This window comes from Medicago sativa, chromosome 6 (genome assembly GCF_051527215.1).
Source record: "Medicago sativa cultivar Bolivia chromosome 6, Bolivia_mono, whole genome shotgun sequence".
Classification (NCBI taxonomy): Eukaryota; Viridiplantae; Streptophyta; class Magnoliopsida; order Fabales; family Fabaceae; genus Medicago; species Medicago sativa.
The window spans coordinates 1465789-1478812 of NC_140754.1; the positions used below are offsets into that span (position 1 = coordinate 1465789).

A 13024-nucleotide genomic window follows, 5' to 3' on the forward strand; every position below is an offset into this window, starting at 1 on the left:
AATGTAGGTGTTGTGAATGTTGTTTGAATGAGTTTTAAGTACAATGTGGTTTTGAATGATGTCAAATTAACACAATTTGAGTTTGTTTGAAACTTTGCACACAAAGTGTTTGAAAAAATGCCCAAATGAGAATTGTATTGATTTTTTAGTTAGTTATGTACTTAGAGATAAATGTAGTTGATGGAAATGATGTTTAGATTATGTTTAAGTCGAATGTGGTTTTAGAATGTGATGTCAATGGTTTTTAGAATGTTGATTGTTGTTAATGTTAATGATTAAGTTATGACTAGTGTGTTTAATGTGTTTGATTATGTTATGGAAAATGATGTTAATTTATTAAAAATTTGTGTAGATATGGCCGATCAGGAGCCCATTGATCCATCTAAGATGATAGGTGGTAGGCGTGCTCAGACACAAAGCTACCGGAAGGAGAAGGAGAGGAGAAACGCACATATCCCAAAGAGGGGAAGAGGTCGGAGGGGGGGGGGATGGTTCAGGGAGTTCTCAGCCTTCTGAGGCTTCTCAGGCACCGCCTGAAGAGTCGCATGTGGTTGACCCGACCCAGGCGGTGGAGTACCTGAATTATCAGGATCACCATGATGTGACCGACGGTGGGTACGACGAGCAGTATATGCCAGAGCAGCCGCATATGCCAGAGGAGCCAGACGAGGATGACATTGCAGCAGCGGCTGCCCCGGAGGTGTTGCCTACGGACGCTCCCTTTCCTGGAGGACCGCAGGACATATCTTTGCTTCACTCTTATGCCAGTCATGTGGCATTGCCGCTTTGGTATAATAAGGATGACGTAAGTATTTTTTTTTTAAATGTTCTTTCTTTATGTTTAATTACGTGTTTTTTATATGTGTTTTTTTATATGTGTTTTTTTATATGGATGACGTAAGTAAAAACAATTATGTGTTCTTTCTTTTAGTTAACTTTTATATATGTTTTTTTTAATTCCTTTCTTTATGTTTAATTATTTTCTTTATTTTTTCTTTCTTGATTTAAATTGTTTTATTTATATGTTTTGATTATATGTTTTATTTATATGTTTTATTGATATGTTTTATTTATATGTTTTATTTATATGTGACTTTCTTTAAATATGTTTTATTTATATTATTTATATGTGATTTTCTTTAAATTGTTTTATTTATATGTTTTCTTTATATGTTTTATTTATATGTTTTCTTTATATGTGATTTTCTTTATATGTTTTCTTAATTTTTATTTTAGCATTTATCAAGTTTAATATTTATTAGTTAAATGTTTACATTGTTTTCAGTGCCGCAAGAAGCGTGTTGTAAAGCCTATTAATCACGGCCCTAAGATTTTGAGTCTCGGACGTCCAAACGACAATCAGAGATGGTTTTGGGATCCGCTTAGGGAGAGTGGCTTACATGACTTGGTTTTCTTGGGGTACGCCACTGTGCCTCACGCTTTGCTGATGACTCTATGCGAGAGGTGGCATTCCGAGACCAGCACTTTTCACATGCCTATGGGGGAGATGACTGTGACCTTGGATGATGTCGCATGTCTTATGCATGTCCCGATTGAAGGGCGGATGTTGGGCCACCGGAAGAAGATGCTGAGACATGAGGGAGAGGCACTACTGATGACTCACTTGGGTGCGTCGAGGTCGCAGGCAGAGAAAATCTGCAATACTGAGTATGGTGGATACATTAGTTATCCTAAGCTGAGGGAGTTTTATACGACGCACCTTGGTAGAGCCAACCTTTTGGCGGATACACAGGATCCAGAGGAGCTGGAGGAGTTGGAGAGGGTTAGGACTTATTGTGTGAAGTCCTACCTTCTATACTTGGTTGGATGCCTGTTGTTTGGGGATAGAAGCAACAAGCGCATCCAGTTGATTTATTTGACGGCTATGGCGGACGGCTACGCGGGGATGCGTGCTTATTCATGGGGAGGGATGGCACTTGCATACCTGTACGATGAGTTAGCTCAGGCTTGTTTGCCCGGAGACAGGCAGCTTGGGGGAAGCGTGACACTGCTCACTGTAAGTAAAAATTAAATTTAAATTTAATTTTTTTTGTTAACTATTATTATTTTGTTATATTTTGTTATATTTTTTCGTTAACTTTAATTTTTTTGTTAACTATTATTATTTTGTTATATTTTGTTATATTTTTTCGTTAACTTTAATTTTTTTGTTAACTATTATTATTTTGTTATATTTTGTTATATTTTTTCGTTAACTTTAATTTTTTTTGTTAACTATTATTATTTTGTTATATTTTGTTATATTTTTTTTGTTAATTGTAAATTTTATTTTTTTAGTTAACTTTAATTTATTTATATGTGATTTGTATGGTTTATGCAGGCATGGTTTTTGTCGCACTTCCCTAAGTTTTACACTGTTGATCCAAACCCGGACTACATTGAAAATTTACCGGTTGCGGCGAGGTGGACTCTTCAGAAGGGTCATGGAGAGGGGGCCACGTATCGGTCATTGCTTGATCGCATTACGTTTGATGACGTATGCTGGAGGCCGTACGAAGGGCACAGGGAGTTCCAGCCTTTCGAGGAGGTATTTTGGTATTCTGGTTGGATCATGTGCGGCGACCGTAGGGTGTACCGTCACCTGCCAGAGAGGGTATTGAGGCAGTACGGACACGTCCAGTCCGTACCTAGACCTCCGACGGATGTTCCAGCGCTGACACCGGCTGAGATTGTGCAGGCCTTCACGGACTTCCGCACTCACACGCTTAAGGCGGATGATTGGGGTGAGCAGGCAGGAGAGCAACCATGGCGTATGGCAGAGGGCTATGTACGATGGTACACGCTTATGTCTCACCCTCAGATTTTGCCACTTCTTCCGGGAGATGTTCCGAGGCCTCCAAACGAGGAGCAGATCGTTGCAGAGCAGTGGGAGCGGTACGAGGCGAGAAGCTCCCCTGACACCTATGACATGGTTAGCGGCGCTGTTGCCCATGCTGATGAGTTTTTGGGTCAGGAGGTGATGAGCATGACCCCTCAGCAGTTGTATGCGGCCTTGCAGGATGTTAGGCAGCAGATCGCGCCGATCATTACCAGGAGGAGAGCCCAGAGACCGAGGAGGAGACACCAGCAGCACCAGCATGACCAGGACCAGCAGTAGGATTAGGACTGCTACTATTTTTAGGATTTATTTTTAGGACTTTGGTGTATTTTCATGACATTTGGCCGTTTTGTTAGTACAGTACATTTGTTGTTACTTTGTTTGGATGACATTTTTTTATGACAATTGCTCGTTTCCGTATTATATTTTCAATTTCAGTTATGTATGTAATTTGATTTGACTAGCTTTATGGTTTGGCATCGAAACAATGTGTTTACAATGTGTAAAAACACATGTAACAGGTTCTGCCTTCAACAGGTTCTGCAAATACTGGCTTCAGGATTACTCGGCAGTTAACTGCCGAGGAAAAGATGAAACCGGCGGTAGTTAACTGCCGAGGTTTTCCTTGGTTCTACACTGCCGAGGTTTTCCTCGGTACTAAACTACCGAAGTTTGTTTTTTAATTTTTTTTTTTGATTTATTTTGTTTACTTAGAATTTTGTTAGAAAATTATTAGAAATTCTTTAAAAATTATTTTATGTTATTTAAAATATTGCGATAGAGTGAATTCGAATAAATATTGCGATAGCGTGAATTCGAATAAATATTACAATAAATATTGCGATACAGGTTTCGTTACATTACATAAATGGGGCATTCCAACTACAACAACTGTCTTACCTCTGAAATGGGGTAAATTCAAACTTGCCAAACGGCGAGGACTCAAGCATTTCGCTCGCTATTCATGCTTTCCTTTGAAAAGAATAAATTTTTGTCAGGCTTGATTTAGATGAAGGTATTCAAGTGCCACCGAAATGAGGTCCATTCCTTGACACCTAATACCTTCATCTAAACCATCCTAACAAGAATTTAATCTTTTCAAAGGAAAAACATGAATAGCGAGCGAAATGCTTGAGTCCTCGCTGTTTGGCAAGTTTGAATTACCCCATTTCAGAGGTGAGACAAATGTTGTAGCTTGAATGCACCTTACCCTAACTAATGACGATCTTCTGGTGGAATCAAGCTGTTGATGATATCTTCAGTTGATCTCAGCAACGTCACCCGCATATCGATCCACTGGAACTTGGTGTGCTCCCAAAACATGCTCGTCACGTTTTCGTCGTTCTTTAACTCCACCCAAGTGAATGATACGCTCCCCTCGTCGAGCTTTGGACGTTTATACAAAATATTTTGCACCCTCCTTGTGTCTCTGGGGTTGACTCCTTGGTAGAATTCATTCAGTTGATCCTTGAGACCTCTTAACGCTACATCAAGGCACCGAACCTTCAACCTATGAGTTTCTCCGCCGTTGAATGTTGCATGAACGTCGATCCATCCGGCCATTGTTTCAAATCTACACACATAGAAATTTAAAAGAATCAATGAAAAACTCATTCAAACATTGCAAATTATACATAGACTCTAAAAATCATAAATTAAAAAAAAAATTAACGTAAAATATAGCAAAATTATTCAAATTATATTTACTCTTAAAATAAATCATATAGTCTTACTAAAATAAAATAAAAAATATAAAACACCAAATTAAAAAATAACCCTAAAATTTTTAAATTATAACATAATCATCATGCAAACATTTTAACAAAATTAATCAACTAACATCTAATCTAAAAATGATTTATAACATGTAAATCTAATTAAAAACTAAAATAAAAAATTAATTTAAAACACCAAATTAAAATATAACCAATAAACTTTAAACTATAACATAAACATCATACAAACATTTTACTCTAAAAATGAATTATACTATGTAAATCTACTCAAAAACTAAAATAAAATAAATATACTCAAAAACTAAAAAATAAAAACATTTATAACAACTAAAATTTAAGTTAATAGCATTATAATTACTTACTTGTGATTTTGTTGAATAAATTTGGTTGGATTTGGTTGGGTTTTTTAGAGAGATTTGTGAGAGAGATTTGAGAAAAAAATTTTGAAGATGTGGTGAATAATGGAGATGAGAGAGCTTCTGCCAGACTTGTAGCAGAAAACTTCGGCAGTTAACTACCGAGGAATTCCTCGGCAGTTAACTGCAGCCGGATTTTTAATTCCTCGGCAGTTAACTGCCGAGGGGGCAAAAACGTATTTTACATGTGTGTCCCAGCCTTCTCTAATGTGTCAACAGCAATTTTCGAGGAATTTTGAGTGAGAGTGGTAAATAAATTCAACTATGTGTTAGTATTTATAGAGAGAAACAAAAATATAGCCACCTATAGTGGTAAATAAATGCAGATTTGATGATACGAGATATAGTTTGACTCAACCACTTTGTTTTCCTCTTTCATGTATAATATTTGGTTTTACATTTTCTTCTTTCATTGATGGTTTTGTCATATGCAAACTCTTGTTCAGTTTCATGCACATGGTGTGATGTATATGGGACATGTGATTTTGTACTATGAAACTGAAATTTGTTTTGAAATAATGACAAGGGTGGAAGAAGGAAAAACAAGGGCACGTGTGTAGAAGAAGATATATAAGAAGAAAAGAGAGTAAGAGGTGGCTTGGAAAGAACAATTGATGTATTTCATAAAAAAAAAAAAAAAATACTATACTTTATAAATTAAGAATAATTATATATAGTTTATAATAAAAGTTTTTTTTATCAATAGTTTTTTATTTTTACCAAGTAGTGGTTAAAAATTCACCTCGTAAGATAAATAAATGGGGTCTCTGAAGTTCGAACTTCATAAACTCTTATATATATAATGCAATGTCCCTATTGATGGAGACTTTTTATCGGTAGTTTGTAGAAGTTATATTTGGATATACGTCGGAGTTGGAGCATTGAACAGATTCTCCAAAGTGATTTAATGTTCGTCCTTTTCATTTCTGAAATTAAGGTTGAAATCCACCTAGTCATTTTTACTAATATGAAGTGAATAAAGCCATCAACTGATTGAGAATAAATTGGTGAAATCTCACTATTCAAAGAATAAAGTTGGCTTAGAAATCGAATAAATTAGATTCAATCGATGAAATCTTACTATTTAAGGTTTACTTATGATTTAGACATGAACTAATTGAAACCAAGGTGTGAAATCAGCACGGAACAATTTGGTCCTTCCACTAACTAATGTCTAATTTATGTGTGATTTCGGGTGTTCCGCCAATATACGACGCCTTTTATTTGTATTTTCTGTAACACCGGTCTCTGTTCGTCTTGTACATAGATCTAGTTTTTAATAAAATTTTGCTGATTCAAAAAAAAAATAAAAAAATTAGTTCGAAATTATATTACTCACGAGTAAATCAATCATTGAATTGTATCTCTCAACATCAAACTAGTTTTTATACTTTCTTTGAATATAAAGTTAGCCATATCTCTGATGATGATGATACAAGAGGATATAGTGCTCATAAAACCAAAAAAAAACTAACTCATTAAAAAATGCAAGAGGATATGGTTTTTCCACCTTTGGAATGAGTATGAGACAATGAGTGAATTCGAAGTTTTGTTATAGTTCCAACAAAACTAGAGAAAGTATATTTCAATTAGTTGCAGGTGACTAATGTGTTTTGCAATTTTAGGTAAGATTCCTTTTATGTTTAATGTCTCGCGTGCTTGCTGGTAATGTGAGTTATTTGTGACTTTGGGAGCAAACCTGGACATGTTGTTCTCATTTCCATATTTATAGTTAATATCATTAGATTAATTACTTTTTACTTATCATATTCTTTACTTGAACATGAGATGATTTGTACTTTGGTTACATCAAAGAAGGAAAATTGAAATTTTATGGTAGAGTGCGTGATTTTTTTTGCTTATTTACTAAATAAAAGTCAAGGTTAAATATATAAATTTTTATTTTTAGTCATTCTAAGCATACATGGAGAAAATGTTGAACCTTTGACAACCAATAATCATATGTGAACATTGACCATTTATAGTAAATATTTTAACGGTTAGGCACACATTAACATTCTATCTTGCATACAATGCATCTATTATAATAACATTCTCGTCTTTTTTTTTTTAAACTTATTTTAAGAACATTATTTCTAAATTGATAAAAAAAAATTGAAAACAATTCTGATGAAAATAAATACCAAATGGTGCTTTGTAATATTTTATTTGAATTCTTTTAACATATTGATAAAAAAAACCAATGGTAGTCATTCTAAGATTTTCTTCTCTTTTCTTCCTTTCTTCTTTTCATGTAAGTTTGAGTTCCTAAGAGCATCTTCAATGGTAGTCTTTATTATGGGTTAGTTAAGTGGGTTCTCCAATGTCACATCACTCTAAAACAACTCATTTATTTAAGTGGATTCCACAATACCACCAAACTCTAAATGCATATGTGTATTTTAATAAAAGTAAGTTCCAAAATTATAAATGTTTGGGATTTTAGTTTTTTTCTATAAAAAGATTATTGTTTAACCACCGTAAAAAGTGGTTAAATACTAAAGTTTTGATTAACATGGGGTGCAGAGACTAGCTAGGAGGTACCAAATAGATTTTAAATGATTAAATACACAAGAAAAACTAAAGTAGGCTTTCTTTCTTATGAATTAAAATCCTTTAGACTCGTATATATGTTGGCTCTCTAATTTTATTTTACATAAGAAATCTTCGTCAAAAAATCTGTGGAATATTCAAGGTAGATTCCCCCTCTCAATCGGATCTCTTTCTATACTTATTAACTGAACTCTTAACCACATGCTTAATGAGTCTAAGTCTCTTACCGCTTGGGTCAATTCATTGTTGGTTCTAATCTTTTAACTTAAGGTAGAAATAGCTTCAAAGTTTTTATTTTTCACAAGAAAAATCTCCTTGTGAACGGCTGTAAATTGCTTATTAATGACATATTAAAAAAATAAAAATTTCTCATTCACCCAATTTGCTTTTTAAAAAATTATTTACTAACTTAACCATCAAATTATCTTCTAAAAATATCACCCCTTGCTAACACAGACAACAAACATGAAGAATGATGACAGGGAACTTCTCACATGGTCAAAAGTTGCGGTTTTAAAAGTAAAGGAAAAGAAGAGAAATTTAAAATGTGGAATGATGAATCTGAAATAAAATTGAAGGATCTGTTCATGTGTTCTTCAATTTGAGATCTTTTTTTTTTTCTCTTCAATTTGGAAATAAAAGAACGATTTAGGGTTTCTAATTTATTCCCCAATTCTTCTTTTTTTTTTAACTTTAATATTAATTTGTTATTTAATTTTATGATTATATTTAAATTTTAATGACGTGGAAATGTGTGTCAAAAGTGTGCCACATAGACAATCTATGTCATTAATGAGCTTGCCACATCATCTAAAGAGGAGGAGGACCAAAATTTTTTGTTGACTTTCTAACTAAGGGATGAGAAAATTGGTTTTGAAAAAAAGAGGTATCAAAAGTTAACATTTAAAAAATAGAGGATCAAAATTGCATTTAATCATAAAAAAAAAACTAAAAATTACCGCTCAAACTACTCAAATTTTAGAAGAAAAAAAAAAGGGAGATTAGTCAATTTAGTCCCTGAATGAGAGAGGAGTAGTCACTTTAGTCCTTGAATGCAGAGAAATTGCAAAACAGTCGCTAAATATAGACTATGTTGGTCAATTTCAGGGACTAAAGTAACTAATGGATTCTACATTCAGGGACTAAATTGACTAACGAAATCTGCATTCAGGGACTAAATTGACTAACATAGTCTACATTCAGGGACTATTTTGCAATTTATCTACATTCTGAGACTAAAGTGACGGCTCCTTTCTTATTCAGGGACTAAAGTGACTAATCTCCCGTTTTTTTTTTCTTCTAAAATTTGAGTCAAAGATATAAAAACTGTTTTACAATTCGGTTCCCATAATTATGTGAACATATTAATGAGTAGTATTACCCACTAATATAATACTATAATACTTCCTAGAAACCGTTGGAAGTTGAAACTAGAAAAGGCTAGAAACAAAATTGAAATATTGAAATATATTTTTTTAAAATTCTATTAGATAATTATATATAGTTAATTTGTTTAAATAAATATACCAATCATCTCATGCAAATTACATTTTAAATCAATCAGGTCATCAAATAAGCAAATCTGAAAGGCATTTCAAATCACCATGCATTTACAACCAAATTCCACAAGGGAAACAACATAGTCTTAATAAAATCATAACAGTTCTAAATGCACTGAGAAATCCTAAACCAAACCAGTACAATGAAAAAATGAAGAGAGGTTTGAATTTGTGTATTGATATGTTTCTCACGGCACGTTGCAATGTCTACTTTATAGTAATGAAATGAAATGTGAAATTTTGTGAGTTAGTTTAAGACTGAAATGAAAACTCTCACTCACACATACACACACTCAAATCATGTCTTGCATGTTGGGACAAACATAGTTGTTGAGGGAATGAGCCAAAGATTGTGTTTGTATACAAGGAAGGAATGGACCACATGCAAACATACCCTAAACTGGAAGATTCGCCCCACACTTTTATCTTTGATTTAATTTATTTTTTCAATTTCTAGTATGTGGTGCTGAGAATGGTAAGATAAAAACACGCTTTTTGATTTGCTTTGAAAGTGAAGTTTTTGGGTCGAGTAACTTTTATTGTTTTGACTAATTGGATTACTCACCATGTGTTTTGTTTTGGGGTGAAATAAATTGATTTTTCATGAACGAATTGATTTTAAGATTAATTGATTTTTGGATAAAAGTGAGTTGAATGCAAAGTGATTTAAGGTTGGATGTGTTTATATAAAAGTTGATTTAACAATATATTTAAGACTAAAATTATATGTAGAAGTCTAAAACTACAAATTCTAACTTAGAGTCAATCAATTTTCTTTTAGTTGTACCAGATGTGTTGCATGTGCTTTTTAGTTTTCTGGTGGGGTTTGATTTCCTCCTTCTTGCTTTTGGACTATAGGAGGTTGGAAGATTTCTTTTGATTTGCTGTAACCCTAATGTTTAGTTTTATGGTTTTCTTGTTTGTTGGAGTTGTTTGGACACCTATGGTGTTCTTCAAACCATGTTGATTCGATATCTTTCACTTATATATTATTAGCGAAAAGACGGACACGTATTTTATTACGCTAACGTTTGAAAATTATGAACGGTGTTTTTTAATGAAATTTTTATTTTGTTTAAAATTAAAAATATAAATGTTTTTTTCTTTCAAATTATAACTAATCAAACTAACTATGATTATCTATTTCAATGAAACTAACAATATAACAAGAAAAAATATAATCTAATTTTTTTTAATGACACCAACAACAATCTTTATTATAGAAAAAGTTGTTATTTAAAGGTATAATTGGGATAATGAAAAAGTAAGTATAAATACACTCATCTAGGTCCAATCCGATTTAACGCGGTTTCATTTGAATCGATTAACTGTTGTCAAAATTGCAAATAATAATTGTAATGCTTATTTAAAAATAATTCTAACATACAGAATACTAGAGGTGTCAATATCATGGGGCCTTGAAGTTTTGGCCCCAGCCCACATAGTAATGGGGCTTAAAAATCCACAAGACTAAAAGGCCCACATTCATAAATAAGTTGTTTTGAATAAGCTGTTTTGCACAAATAAGCTATTTTGTATAAATAAGTTGTTTCGAATAAGCTGTTTTACATAAATAAGCTGTTTTGAATAAGTTGTTTTGCATAAATATGTTGTTTTGCATAAATAAATTGTTTTGAATAAGTTTTTTTAAAATGAAATCGGAATAAGTTGTTTTGTATAAATAAGCTGTTTTGAATAAACTGTTTTGCACAAATAAGTTGTTTTGTATAAATAAGTTGTTTTGAATAAGCTGTTTTGCACAAATAAGCTATTTTGTATAAATAAGTTGTTTCGAATAAGCTGTTTTGCATAAATAAGCTGTTTTGAATAAGTTGTTTTGCATAAATATGTTGTTTTGCATAAATAAGTTGTTTTGAATAAGTTGTTTTTTAAAATAAAATCGGAATAAGCTGTTTTGTATAAATAAGTTGTTTTGAATAAGCTATTTTGCACAAATAAGCTGTTTTGTATAAATAAGTTGTTTCGAAAAAGCTGTTTTGCATAAATAAGCTGTTTTGAATAAGTTGTTTTTTAAAATGAAATCGGAATAGGCTGTTTTGTATAAATAATCTGTTTTGAATAAGCTGTTTTGCACAAATAAGCTGTTTTGTATAAATAAGTTGCTTTGAATAAGCTATTTTGCACAAATAAGCTATTTTGTATAAATAAGTTGTTTGGAATAAGCTGTTTTGCATAAATAAGCTGTTTTGAATAAGTTGTTTTGCATAAATATGTTGTTTTGCATAAATAAGTTGTTTTGAATAAGTTGTTTTTTAAAATGAAATCGGAATAAGCTGTTTTGTATAAATAAGTTGTTTTGAATAAGCTGTTTTGCAGAAATAAGCTATTTTGTATAAATAAGTTGTTTCGAATAAGTTGTTTTGCATAAATAAGCTGTTTTGAATAAGTTGTTTTTTAAAATGAAATTGGAATAAGCTGTTTGTATAAATAAGCTGTTTTGCACAAATAAGCTGTTTTGTATAAATAAGTTGTTTCGAATAAGCTGTTTTGCATAAATAAGCTGTTTTGAATAAGTTGTTTTTTAAAATGAGATCGGAATAAGCTGTTTTGCATAAATAAGTTGTTTTGAATAAGCGGTTTTTAAAAAGTCATTCTAATAAGTTGTTTTGTATAAATAAACTATTTCGAATAAGCTATTTTGTATAAATAAACTGTTAAGAAAAAAATTATAATATGAGGTTTTATTAGGCCCACAAATAAATAAATTTTATAGTGGGCTTAGCCCCAAATTATTCTTTTCAATTAGGGGGCTTTAATTTAGTGGGCTTGGTTGGTTTTTTTTAAGTGAGCTTTGAAATTTGGGGCTCTATTGACACCTCTACAGAATACATCCTGCAATCTCTTATAGGCCGCAACAATTTCTTTCATAATTCTATCGGTTGTAGACTTTTTCTTTCATATGCATGCAGTATACGTTTTTAGCTTATTGGTGCAAACAAGCATAAACACCCAGTGAGTTTTGGCCTCTTATCTGTCTATATCTATATATTCTATATAAATCCTAGTTAGATTCCAAACCCTATTCCTTAACCCATTCAATTTGTCTATTTTATCCTTATTTTTACAACATAATTCTAATTTTATCCCTAAACCCTACTTTTTCCCTCCTTTTATGAAAAAAATCATGTTGAGGATCGCATCAGGTACCACATGCTTTCAATTCACAACTCCTAATACCAGAGCAATAATAATTTTCATGACATGTGATTGCTTCAATGTTATGTAATCAACACAAATCTTGGGTCCTATTTCTTTCAATTGGTCTCTCTCTCTCTCTCTCTCTCTCTCTCTCTCTCATTTTCTTTCACAAATTTAGTTTATGTGAATTTTGTTCTCTTTTCTCTCCATTTTTCTTCCACCTCTTTTGCATCTTTCTATCTCCATTTTCTTTTCTATTAAGGTAATTGATCATAACTATTATAGCAAGTAGGAAACTAAAATTGTTAATTAAAGGTAGATAGATGATAGTGAAATTATCAAACAATTCATGTCTCAGGTCCATTTCAATTGTTTGATAACAATTTGAAGGTAGAAAGTAACAACCTTGAGTTTTTTTTAAAGGTTATATCAAGAAAATAACATATAAGAGATTCTTCCTCACATAAATATATAAACGATTCTCTAAAGAAATACTCAATTGTTGAGTCACGGGTCCACCTCAATTGTTTGATAACCTCAATTGCATTCTTTAGAACAAAGGCAGAGCCAGGGGAGGGTCATGGCCTCTCCAAAGTCTCAAAATTTTCATTTTTTAATAGGTATATAACCACATTTTTAACTATGTTATGTTATATATAATATTGTTTGCATTATAAATCATGTGTTAACATTCTAGCATAGTGGTTAAAATTACACAGTCAGCGTGTCATATCAGCGATTTTATCCAGTCAAATGGTTCAG

General features: G+C 32.2%; 1 protein-coding gene across 1 annotated transcript; it reads left to right on the forward strand.

Annotated features, from left to right (window-relative positions):
- Window positions 1–531: 531 nt before the first annotated feature.
- Window positions 532–3259, forward strand: LOC146911908 (protein MAINTENANCE OF MERISTEMS-like). The gene is made up of 3 exons (XM_085718305.1): window positions 532–805; window positions 1286–2017; window positions 2342–3259. The coding sequence occupies exons 1-3, from the start codon at window positions 632–634 to the stop codon at window positions 3116–3118; spliced, it is 1683 nt and encodes a 560-aa protein (XP_085574431.1). The 5' UTR covers window positions 532–631; the 3' UTR covers window positions 3119–3259.
- Window positions 3260–13024: the final 9765 nt, after the last annotated feature.

Coding starts and splice junctions, on each gene's coding strand:
- LOC146911908 (XM_085718305.1), top strand. CDS start 632: ATGCCAGAGCAGCCGCATATGCCAGAGGAGCCAGACGAGGATGACATT. Junction 806..1,285: donor TTTGGTATAATAAGGATGAC/GTAAGTATTTTT, acceptor CATTGTTTTCAG/TGCCGCAAGAAGCGTGTTGT. Junction 2,018..2,341: donor GAAGCGTGACACTGCTCACT/GTAAGTAAAAAT, acceptor TGGTTTATGCAG/GCATGGTTTTTGTCGCACTT.